Source organism: Octopus bimaculoides, chromosome 1 (genome assembly GCF_001194135.2).
Source record: "Octopus bimaculoides isolate UCB-OBI-ISO-001 chromosome 1, ASM119413v2, whole genome shotgun sequence".
Classification (NCBI taxonomy): Eukaryota; Metazoa; Mollusca; class Cephalopoda; order Octopoda; family Octopodidae; genus Octopus; species Octopus bimaculoides.
Window position 1 is genome coordinate 66,434,881 of NC_068981.1, and position 13,504 is coordinate 66,448,384.

Consider the following 13,504-nt stretch of genomic DNA (forward strand, 5'->3'; position numbering starts at 1 on the left):
TGAGACAAAAGGGGGAAGCAGAGAGAGGGGGCGAGAGAGAGAGAGAGAGAGAGAGAAGCATAGGGAGTGCAAAGACAAAGAAAGAAGCAGGTATGGAGAAAAAGAGAGAGAAGTAAGCTAACAGAGGCAGAAACAAACACTGATTGTCTGCGTTGTGTGTGTGTGTGTGTGTGTGTGTGTGTGTAAGTGTGTCTGCGTGTAAGTGTGTGTCTGCATGTAAGTGTGTGTGTGTCTGCGTGTGTATGAATTAATAAGTATGGCATAAATTTTTTTTTTTTTTTTCTCAACCAGGCTCATATGTTTCACAAGCGAATTATGTCTATTTGCCATTCTGGTTATGTTTTTTTTTAATGAGCCAATAAGCCACTTGGCATACTAGAAGCAGCATATCAAATCTCCCTCGTGATGCACCCTACTTTGTTAAAAAATAATGAAGGATACATTAGATAATACAACCTTATTTACACAATATCTGATGAGAGGGCAGAAGGGTGACATCTGGAACAACCTTGATTACAGGTCTGTTCAGGCAGGGGCTAACCTGAGGCTAAACAATAAACCCCAACAAATTTTATACACTTCACATTCAAAATATTGCTTATTTGCTTTGTGCAGCTATGTTGTTTAAATTGCCTGAAAACACTTTGAATCAACATATGATCTTAACTCCTATCCATCTGGCCTTTTTATTTGCTTATTTAATTATCATTAATCTCTTATGAAATCCAATCAAATCCAATCTTTGTGACAAAACCTCATACTACTAGAATACAATGAGTGCTGCTGCTGTTGAATCGGCTACAAGCAGTGGCTTCAACAACTAATAATGAAACAGACTGTAATAATACACAGAAGCAAGTAGAAGCTTCTGTCTGTCTAATAATTGTCACACAAGTCAAAGGTGGTGATAGGGATGTTGTTGATGATGTGCTTGTTGTAGTTATGGTAGTGGCAGGCAATTGTAATGCGGAGAGGTGGGTAGGTGACGGTGGTATGCGAAGAGGGGGAGGAGATGAATAACAAAAAAGTTATCACGCTGATATGTTACATATGCTGTGAAGAAAACAGTAATGATGCAGTTAAAAAGTGCAAAAATGACTCATCGCGCACATGCACACACTACACGTGTCAATATAATAAATAAAAATACACACACACACGCATCTAAGTAATCTTGATATGGAATTCTTCACTCACAATTATCTACAACCAGAAGCCCTATATTAGAATTATATGTCTTACCACTGTTTTTTCTGCTACTACAGCTCTACAACTGTCTGCTTCTCTGAACCAGTTCAACTACAATCTTTTCACTCACATTCCATGCAACTTCAAGTCCTCCTTTAGCATTTACTGTATCTTACTCACCTCAAAATCTGCACTAAATACTCCTCAGTCTTTCTTCCCTGGAACTGTGTGTGTGTGGGTGTGCGTGCGTGTGTGTGTGTGTGTGTGGGTGTGTGTGTGTAATGTTCTGGATTTTAGAAAAAAGTACAGTATATCCCTGCATATCTTAAGTGGCAATTAAAAGAGTTGCCTCCAGGAAGGGCATCTATCTGTAAAACACAACTTCAAAAAGTTGTGCCCAAATGTCCATAATAGCATATAGAATTAATGTAAAGTGATGATGATGATAATGGTGGTAGAGTGTGTGTGTGTGTGTGTGTGTGTGTGTGTGTGTGTGTGTGTGTGTGTGTGTGTGTGTGTGCAAACACTTGCTTGGTTTTGTTTGTGTGGTACTTGCATAAGTGCATGTCAATGTCCAAAATGCACAAAAAAGTTACTAAAAATAACATAGCAACAAGGAATGCACATCCATTTTAATACAAATTTCAGATAGTTGTGCAAGGCAACAAAACATGTAAGGATAAGAGTTATAACAGATCAAAACAAAATCTATTACATAAATATCTTCAGTTGATTTTATTGAATCCAAAATAAAAAAGTACTGGATAAGAGTCCCCAACAAACATTACTTCATTTTTTTTATTAAAGAAGTAGATGTGTTATAAACAAATAATTCAAGTAACAGCTGACCAGACATAGGTCATCAATTATCACCATACAACACCCATACAAATGATTTTTCCAAGTCAGCCCTGTCATTGAACCCACCTATGATCCAGCATGGTCCAGCTGTGACTATCCTATCTTTTGTTCAAACAGTGAATAGATATTATCTATTGTCTTTCGGATGATATCATGACTGTGAAAAGAATTGGCTGATATTTCTGATGAGTCAAACTGCCATAAGAAATGTTAGCTTAATCCCTTTACACATAGAAATTAAAGACGTGTCGTCGTCATCCCCCTCCCGCCCTGCCATTAGAAATTATCGCCTGACCTCATTATATCTCTGTCCTTGTCAAACCTATATAGCACAAGCTATAACAACAAAAACCATCAAAAAATGTGCTTGACTAAATAGAAATGAAACATTCTGAGACATAATTTGTTCATTTGTAGCCATATTTCTAAATTAGTATGGTTAGTATAGATCTTGTAAGAGCAGTCAATTGTTGTTTAACCCAAGATCAATCCTAATTAAGCAGGCATCTATTATCAAAGACGATTTAGCTGTGACTATCATGTCTTTTCATCTGACAGTATCTATGATATGTGCCCTTTTTTAAAAATGCAAAGAGTGTGGGTTGAAAAAGATCGGTTTGAAGTCACTCCCTATCACACTATTCTATGGCCTAACACATGTTGTCACCACACCTAGTCTTTTCTGTCAATACAATAGTCAACCCTGCTCTTCAGAGCTGACTTGTCTCATGTTAACTCTGTTCAGACCTTTCCAACTCACCACCTCTTATCACTCATTTGTTCTCATCCCCAGTCTCACAACACCCAGTTGTGCCTCTGGAATTCCCTCCTTGCATGTTTTTTCTTGCAGCTTTTGATTTCAAGAGGAATATAAACTGCATCAATTTCACTGACCCAGATGGGTTTACATTGGTCATAGGCACAAACCCTCCAAAAAAAGATCAAGTGACCACATAAATGGCTCCACCTTTAACTCATACTGAAACAGTAACTTTTATTTATTGATATTTGCTATTCCCACTGTTGCAATATTTAACAATAAAACAGGAGTGGAACCTGAAACAAGCAAAGTTTCACTCAAAAGTACACCAAAGATAGGAATTCATAGAATGAGATAACTGGGTGTAACTGTATGAAAATTAAAAGAACTTCAATGTGTCCATTCCGCCAGTGATGATTTACACCAGTGAAGCATGGGCTCACAATACTACCACCATGAATGCCCTCATTGTTGCCCAACAGAAAATGGAACAAATCATGCTCAGCATCACATTGCTGGACAAGAAAACCAAAGCTTGGATTCAACAGCATACAAGAGTCAATGATAACCATCAAGGGGAACAAATATAGATGGGCTGACCACATTGCTTGACTGAAGGACAACAGATGGACGATCAGGGTGGCAAAATGGATACCACAACAATGGACAAGATCAAGAAGCTAACCAAAGACAAGATGGTGAGATGATCTCTCTCACTACCTGGAGCCTACATGGCCATAACTGACCAGAGACAGACAACGGTGAAAGATGTCCTAGGTTCCTCCTTCAGGAGCAATGAATCCCTGGATATTATTATTATTAGTTTGAGTGACAATACTTTTTGGCACTAAGGCAGTCAACACACACACACACACACATACATACATACATACATACAGAGTGAGGGGGAGAGAGATTACAATTTATTGAGCACGATTGACACTTTCCTATTCCTCATACACATATGTAGAAACAAACAGAAAGAGACAAAAAGATAGGGAAGGTCAGAATCAAATCAGGGATGCCAAATAGATAGCACCAAAACAGTTGTACCAAAAAGACTCATACCCATGAGTCCATATCATGGTCAGTGGCTCTGTCTGTTATCATATTTGTAATGAATTGCACTATCTATGTTTCAAAATAACTTTGAAAATAGTTAAGAATTTGGAGACATTTTCATTATTAAGCTGGTGTTTGTAAACATAACGTAACAAAACAATTCTTACATGAAGTTATAATGGAAGATTTTAATAAAAACAGAAAACTTTGTTTAACAGAATGAGAAGGCCTCAAATATATTGGTATCAAAAGAGTCAACTATGGTCATTATACCTAAATAAAGTAGTCTTTTAAAATCAAAAAGGGTGAGTTCCAATTCAAACTATCTTATCTGAATTTTCCTTAGTTTTAAATTTCTTACTCATAATACAAAAATTAAAATTTTTAACAAGAGAGTAAAATTCAAAAAGTATAACTCTCAAACTTGAATCAATTATTTTTACTATAGACACAAAACTTTATTTATTTATTTATTTATTTTTTTGTGGTGGAGAAGTGGGGCAGTCAGTTATATTGACTCCAGTGCTCAACAGGTACTTATTTTATCAATTCTGAAAGGATGAATGGCAAAGTTGTCCTTGGCAAAATTTGAACTCAGAATGCAAGGCCAGAATGTAATGGTACTAAGCATTTTGTCCAGCATGATTATGATTCTGCCAGCTTGCTACCTTTCAAACTTGAATAATAATTTTAAAAATTTCAAACATAAATTTCAGTTTTAGTTCTTTGAAATTCATCCCACCTATACAAACATATATACATGCACTGCCACAACTAGCACACATACAAATACCTTAAGCAGGCAAATACATCTATTGTATTAATTTGAAATTTAGAAAGAATTGGGTTGGAATGAACCAAAATAAAGAAAGTTCTTGATTGAGTAAGAAGACTGGATGAAATTGAGACAAGCAAGCCCTACTGGGTATGGATCTTAGCATGTAGAGACAAGAGTGCACTGCTTAGTTGAGAAGGGGATAACAAAAAAAAAGTATCAAGGTATTAGTTGTAATACACAAGAAAGAAACCTGTGCTGGGATAGACACATGATGTGTAAGAAAGATGAAAGCAAAGAAGTGCCAAACAAATCCAAGTGGAAGGAGCTTGTAGAAGAGGAAGACTAAGAAAGGTATGAGAAAAAGTCATGAAGACTGATATTAGGATGCTGAACTTCACAAAAGAGATGACAAGGAACTGCAAACAGTGGTAAGATGCTATGCTAGTGGTAAGATTGCTATGCAATTGTGAAAAAACATAAAATGGTGATTCTAATGACATATAAAACATATCAATAAAAGCACAGCAGGAAGAACTGCAGCTGAACTCCGATGACCATTGTTTTCCAATATCAATTACTAAGCATGGAAACATGAACATTAAAATGATGATCACAATGATGATGGTGAAGGCATTAGCTACTATTCAGAAAGGATTGCTGCAAAATTCTATTAGAGTAATTAGTAGCTTGTGTATTTTTGATGGTTTATTGTTATCAGCATTTCCCCTTACCACAGCCATGCTGTCTGATAGTTGACGAAATGGCATTCCTCCAAGACCAATATTAAGGAGGTGATCATATGTTATGGAATAATTGCAAAAATATAAATGAAAATTACTATATTATAAAGAGTGCTTGGTAAGATTGCCAGAAAGACTGCACATAATTTTTCTGGCATTGTTGTTCATCTAACTTTTGGTGACTTAAATGTTGTTGGTAACCCATAACTTATCTCATATATATTTTCTCCATAAATTTTTGTTGTTTAGCCCCAGGTCAGTTCTGACTGAAAAGATCTAAGATCTAAGACATTCCAGTTGGGACAATCTTGTCTTTTTCCAAGACACTGCACCCATCGTCATTGTCCAACACATCCTTTTCTCAGACAGTGGGGAGTGATTTAAAGGAAATGCAGCATCTATTTCTAGCAACACCTTTATTTGTTTATATTGTCAACTACAGACATCTGCTCTGAATTAATGCCAAAGAATACATATATGATATGGCTATTAATACATACATACATTCAGTACCCTACAAAGTGTATTCTTTGGGATTGAAGAGATATTCATATTTTACTTATTATACTGACCTGTAAAAGAAAGCAAACCCAACTTGTTGCCCTGACATGGTTTAAAATCAGAACAAAGAAATCACTATCAGGTGAGATGCAACAAGGTATTTAAGTTAATCTTAATCATCAAATTAATCCTATACCAATAAAGAAAAATTCTTCAAATATTCTTTAAACCTTCAACCACATTGAAATACTATATTACCTATCTATGATTCCTTCACTAGAAAAAAATCAAATAGGACATTTAAATGAGCAGAATGTATCTATAATTTATCAAAATTAGAACACTCTCTCAGACAATAAGCCATATGACTCCAGTGACCAAAACTAACACAAAAGCCCTTTAAGAAAGCTTATAAAAGGATATATGATTATCAGATTAATCTTAACTTCAGATTTAGTGCAAATAAGTTATTGTATGAATCAAATATAAATGGATTTTAAATATTTTTCTGACAGTTTATTTTTATCTATCTTCTTTTTTTTTTTTAATTCTATTTTGTGACCAGATTTAGTCATTTTGATGGTCGAAATCAGCTTGACTAATTCTATTTAATTTGGTAGTTATTTCTCCATCCTGATTTCAAACCCTAAGATGACAGCTTTATCTTTCAGCTGTACAGAGAGCTATAGATGCATAGATGCAATTTGTAAATGTCACCTGAGTGCTGAAGAAGGCATTTAAGAGCCATGCTTTGCTCTAGTTTTGAATCAAGCAAATTCCCCCACTGAGTGGCATGCTAGTCAACCTCGAGTAATAATTCAATACAATCTGCTGCTAAATTCTAGCAATTCAAATAAGTATCAGCAACATAGTAGAAACAGACTGACTACAAACCTTGACAAAAATTTATCTTGTATGAGGTCTAAAAACAAATATAATTCCCTACTTGTAGCCAGTGTTTGTAACAAAAGGTTCAAAACTGAAATGCAAACTTAGACAAGGTAAAGTGTGGCATCAGATATGAGGGAAACATGCTGTATACAATGTGCAGTATGTACATTCACCAACTACACCACACAAAAAAAAAGAAAACCAACTTCTTTTGCTCTTTTTCTTCTTTCCTATGGTAAAGAGACAGGACATAGTTAACATGCACTGGTTTAAACATGTACTGATTTGATTAATGTTGGACAAATGATCATGACAGCGATAATGGTGCAACTTAGACTCTCACCATAAAGCAATGAACAAACTATCATAAACCATTATGTCTAGTTTTCCGTTCTCTCTGTCACCTCTGTAACCTTAATGATGTACATAAATATATTCATTTATTCTGAGCACGTGCAATAAACAGTATCAGCTTACACTATTTACTGTATAAGTAACTATGTTATTAACAAGAGAAGGGAAAAAATAGCCAAGGAGTACTGCACAGAAACCTAATTAAGTTATTACACTAATCACTTAGTGTTTATTTTCAATACATACCTACATATATGTCATCTTTGTGACAGTACTGATAAAAACTATGCTTAAGTAAGGTGTGATAAAATAGGTTTTGAGTTATCACCACATCAAAACCAGGTTACTTCCCACTAGACTGCTCATATAATATTTTTAATTCATTTAAATTAATTAAAATGTCAGTGTTGTCTCCATTGCCTTCCTTAATCAAAATTGATCATTAAGTAAATGACTTTTCTTGTTCACCATAGGTGTGATTTTAGTCAATTAAAATGACTTGATTCATTATATATTGAGTACTGTCCTCATAATCTTATTCTTGCACATCACCATCATTTTACATCCATGTTCCATGCTAGCATAGATTGAGGAGTTCAACAGGATTCAATGGCCCAAGGACTACACTGTGCTCCAATGTCTTCTTTGGCATGGTCTTTATGATTGAATGCCCTTTCTAACACTAATCACTTTACAGTGTGTAGTGGATGCTTTTCTTGCGCCACCAGTGCTAGCGAGGTCACCATACAGCTCACAAGACTACGAAACACAAGTGGAAGTGGGGTGTACTGCTTTTTTTAGTTGTAGAGGAGCTACATTGCTACACACATTTAGAAGAGAGAGTGAGAATGATTCAGTTGTAACTGCCTCTACACACTTCAAATATAAACTTTACCAATGAACTACCATTTTATAATATTAGTGACTCGCATAAAGTAATCCAACTCTTTTTTTCTTTAATGTATTCAGCCTAACGCAGAAGAGTACCTCAAGGATCTCACTGCTGCATTAATTTCCCTATCATAGAAAAGATAGCTCCTTTCATTTACTCCATTCCAGTGCAAAGCTGCACCAATTATAGAGACACAAATTTAAAAATACTACTGTCTCCATTAAACTTCACTAAAGTAGAAAGACCTAATGACAGCAGCCATAAACACACTTCAAATGTATAACTAGTAGATGTTACATATCAGCCATCAGTTTTACAACACAGATAAAAGACAAGGTACTTGCAACTTGTGTTGAAAATGACACATTAAGATCAACCATCAGATAGTCTTACATAATACATAATGCATACCAAGTCAATAAAAAAAGAATTAACAAACAAGGATAAATAATAGCAAAAATATATAAAGCAGAAGTAGACATACTGAAAATGGCTTCATATTTTCTTTGAGAAAACTTAATGCCCTACTAAGAATCAGTAATTCATATAAAACCAATATCTCTGCACTGTGCTCTGTAGCCAAAGCACTTAAATTTCAATAGCACAGTTCACTCAGCTGCACTATATAATTAACTAATGTTGGTAATAAGAAAACTGCATAACTGATGAGTGTTTTGTTAGGTCATTTGCTATGTCAAATATTTTTGCAAGTAAAACCTGTAATAGAGTGGTCTCTAAGTGCATAATGAAACCTTCGAGTAATGGTAGTAGGTAAAGAGAAAAATATAGTCAAAGAAGAAAAAAAAATTTCTTTAAATTCAGTGGAATTTAACTGGGTTATCTGCTCTTAATCATGAGAAGAAAAATTGATCACCATAGTTGGGACTCCTTCCAGACACATCATAGGAAGATGTGTCTGGAATTGGATTTCAATTTCTTATTGAAGCCAATTCATTTCATTCACACACACAGTTCAATGTTTTGAGGAAAAGCATAAGCATCACACTTTTATTGTCTGCTATTAAAAAAATTTGTCTGTTACATAGAGTTACAAAATATGCTGACAAAATGACTAAACAAATATTTGTCATTTTGCTTCTACCATTCCAGTCAACCAAATGCTAACAAATAAAAATTAGCATTTATATAAATTTCTTTGATTCTGGACTAAAATTTCTTATTCACCAAGTATTTCAAGTAGGATGGCCATGAACAAAAACTGCCAAATATATTTCACTACTATTTGATCTGTTTAAGATCATGCATCCCAATAACACAGAAATGTCAGCCAAAAGTATTTGATTTACTAGAATTCATTCACAGGCATTACAAATCTGTGAATAGGTTGTATTATCATGACAGAAAACTCATTCCTGCATTTCTTCATTATAATTCCTTGTCTTCAATGAGATAAATAGGAGGAGATACAAAAAGCTTTTGTTGCATGTAACTTTTAAAATGCTAAAGGCTGCTTGGTATTTGAAAAGGTAAATTAAATTCTCTCAGAGAAGTATGAAGTGAAATTGAACCATCAGTTAAACGTTAATTAAAAAGACTCACATATTGGGAGGATTGTGAAATCTAAGAGTAGCTTGAAGGCAATGTATTTGACAAAACAGTACTATATAGAGTCACATCAGTAGCTTGATATGGTTCAAAGCTATCAAGATTGATTTTAACTCTTTCCTCACTTCTGTTAAATATACTTTCTACCTTTTATCATTTTACATACATTTTTTTTTTAAATCAAGCTGGCAAAGGCACGATAGGTTCCCCCTACCAAAATCTGGACAATTCCATATTGATGGAGCAAGTGCCTTTTCCTTTCACAAACTGGTGCCCTTATTTCAGTTAATCACTCAAATGTGAAACAGAAATAAAAAAAATGTAACTATCCTAAATAAAGGGGGAAAAAATGAGCAAGTGAAAAAAAAAAAAACAAGACAAAAATGAAATATCAAATGACATTGTAACACATTTCGTCACAAAGTTCCAATCATGTAGCAATAAATAAGATTATTATCCAAACTCTCAGAAAGTTATGGGCTTCAATCAATGGCACAACAAAAATGATGGTAACGTTTGGATTCGTCACTATGTGATGTATTGTAGTCATGTGTGTGTGAGAGAAGAAGAAGATAAAAATTAAAGGATACTCACAATTGGTACAAAATAGTTGTTTTACCAGCATTGTCTAATCCAACAATTATCACCTTGTGCTCTGATAAAAAAAAAGGAAATAAATGTATATTTCATTTATTTAAAGAAAACAACTTGAAAAAACAGAACTCCCATATAAAAAAGTAAAAAGTAAAAGAAAAAAAATGAACTGTTTCTGTCTCTCTATCTTACTGTTTTTCAAGTAAGGGATATCTTACTTCACACATTACTGAAGACGCAAAGGAAGAAGATGCTTTGTTGACAGAAGTAAAATCGGCAACATTGCTTATAACTTGCAACCTGTTAAACTCACAAATGTAACCAAACAAATACACATGTAAACACCCGTATGCACACAGGCATAAATATGCAGGACAGATTTTTTTTTTTTTTTTTCAGTTTTTGTCAACCAAATTCACTCATAAGCCATCTCCCTCAAAACTACTGATCCAAGTAAGGGATCTTGTCTTGTGACTTACTCGGTGACCTCACTAGTGCTAGTGCCATGTAGGAAGCACCCAGTACACTTTGTGAAGTGGTTGGTGTTAAGGAAGGTATGTAGAAATCATGCCAAAGCAGGCAATGGAGCTTGATGCAGCCTTCTAGCTTGCCAGCTCCTGTTGAATTGTCCAGCCCATGCTAGCATTGAAAAAAAAAAAAAAATGATGGTGATGATAAACAGAATGCTAATATAAGAAAAAGTTTCATAATTTGTTTTGATTTAGTAGTCTTTGAGGAAAGTGGTGTCATTGAAACAAAAAGGGGATATGGTTATAGCTGGAATGTCTTTGACCATAGGTCCACTCAAGGCTAGTTTGTGGCTAAACAGCAGCCACAGAGAGGTTTCTATGTGGTCACTCAACCTACTAAAAATGTCACACAAATTACATCCTCATGTTTAAAAATAAAAGAATGCAGTGGATGATACTGATGCAATTTCAAAATTATGACAGGAAGGTCATGGGCGGAATACTTTCAATCATAGGTATGCTCTAACAGCACTGCAATCAACCAAAGATGAAACAATAAAAATAAAAAATTTTTAAAACAATGATTGAATACAGAACAATTTATTCAGTGGAATCTATCTATTTTGGGCTAAAAAAACAAACAAACAAACAAACTATTTCTTCAAAATTTTCAAAGCCCAGAGGGACAAAACATTCCAAGTGACACTTTTCTACATAAACAATTTGTTTTCTAAGTATCAAGAGTTTTCTTTCTTTTATTTGTACTAGCCATTAATCCTTTAGCATTCACATTATTTTGTCAAAAGTAATGGTTATTTATTCACATCGTTCTGAATTAAGCGTTCTGAATTATCGTGTAGCTTCAAGATTTTGATGATGAAATAGTTCATTTTTAGAATCATATTGTAAAGTAGGTGTGAGGGGCCAAATCTGGCCAGTTTGAGCATAAAACAGGCAGAATATTTTGGCTGGGTATGGCTGATTTTATAGGCTAATGGGTCAAAGCGCTACTACAGTTGTGTGCATGCAGCATTTAAAGAAACATACCATCTTCAAGTATTGTCGTTCATTCATATATAATATGCATTCATGTAATAATATGCATCATTAATCTAAAGGTAATGAAATGGACAAAAATTGGCAAAAAATATACTGTGCGTATGATATTGACTTCTTTTTTTGGAGGGAGTTGGGGAATCTTTGAGGAAAGTGGTGTCATTAAAAATAAATTGGCAATAGTGGATAATGTAAAAACTCCTGATTTCATTCATTTTTACATTCATTTTTCCATGCTGGCATGGATTAGTCAAATACACTATCAAGTTTAGTTAAATACATTATCAACCAGATTCCCTTCCTTGTTTCAAAACTTAATTTGTTTTTCAAGTAAGGGATATCTTACTTCACACATTACTGAAGACGCAAAGGAAGAAGATGCTTTGTTGACAGAAGTAAAATCGGCAACATTGCTTATAACTTGCAACCTGTTAAACTCACAAATGTAACCAAACAAATACACATGTAAACACCCATATGCACACAGGCATAAATATGCAGGACAGATTTTTTTTTTTTTTTTTTCAGTTTTTGTTAACCAAATTCACTCATAAGGCTTTGAATTATCTAGATAAGTGAATATTTCAAAATAGGTGAATCATGCATATTTTTTTTTTTTAACTCTTCAGTTTTCAAAGTTTTGAACTTCAGGTATTCCATGTTATACATATTTACATCTTGTAATATATATCTAGTTGTTTTGATCTTGTTTATTTCTTGTTGTTGGACAAACATAATTGCCATTCATAAATTTCCCTCTTGAAAAACTATCAAATGAATAATTGTATTTTTGTTTGTTTTCCTTAAACAATGACATTTGGACTTTATCAGTGTTGGCTGAAAAAGTGCACCTGTTGTATGAATCAATACACAATTGGTTTATATCATTTATTTATTTATTCATTCATTCATTCATTCAAGAAAATCAATATGATCTTCATAATCATATTGAATATACTCAATTTAACTAGAATCTGTCACAGGAGATTTTTAAGCCAAAATTCTTGAAAATCTCTCAAACTATTTTTTTTTATTAGACATTTCTGAATTATTGTTTTGAATAGTACACATTTAAAAGCCAGTATTTTTTCTTTTTTTCTTCTGTCATTTAAAAAAATACTTTATGTAATATATATAATTTAAAATAAACACCCAAGAAAGTGACAAAAAAAATGTGCTAACAAAAACTATCTCTCTGTTCAAATAATTGAAGATTTACATATATAAGTTATATGTGAATAGAAATGTTACTTGCATGGTTATTAGAACAAAAATATAACTATCTGTGGATACAAATAAATATATTATATAAAAGTTCCCATGCTTTAGTAGGGTTGAGTTTGAGATTAGTAAACAAAAATGAACCAACATTATGTGAGCAAATTGATAGCGATGATTGACGATAGACTGTTTCCAATAATTCTATGGGTTCATGAAATTACTATGTCTGTTCATACACCTTTATGTCTTTTTGCCCATGTTAGCATAGGCTAAGAAAAAAAAAAAAAAAAATTCTGGAGACATTTTTACAGCCATATTCCCTTTGTGTAATTAATCCTTACCTGTTTTTCAAGTAAGGGACTTTTTATTCCACAAGATTTTGAAAGTGCTGAGCAAACAGAAAATTTGTTGACATGGTGAAGTTTAACAACAAACTTCATTTGAGGGAGGGTGCTAATATTCAGAACAAACATTTGCTGACTGTAAACAAAACCATTTGTACTACTTGATCAGCAAGAAACTGCAGAACCTTCATCTGTCATCTACTATTGGAGAGTCCATATATATATA

At 33.7% G+C, this 13,504-nt stretch overlaps 1 protein-coding gene across 2 annotated transcripts in view; it reads right to left on the reverse strand.

The window, feature by feature from the left end:
* The window catches only part of LOC106870789 (ADP-ribosylation factor-like protein 5B), a 112,805-nt gene that overhangs the window by 30,564 nt on the left and 68,737 nt on the right, over positions 1-13,504 (reverse strand). For both annotated transcript variants that reach the window (XM_014916993.2, XM_014917001.2), the window contains exon 3: positions 10,188-10,248. In XM_014916993.2, the coding sequence (XP_014772479.1) occupies positions 10,188-10,248 (61 nt within the window). The remainder of the gene's footprint in view (positions 1-10,187; positions 10,249-13,504) is intronic.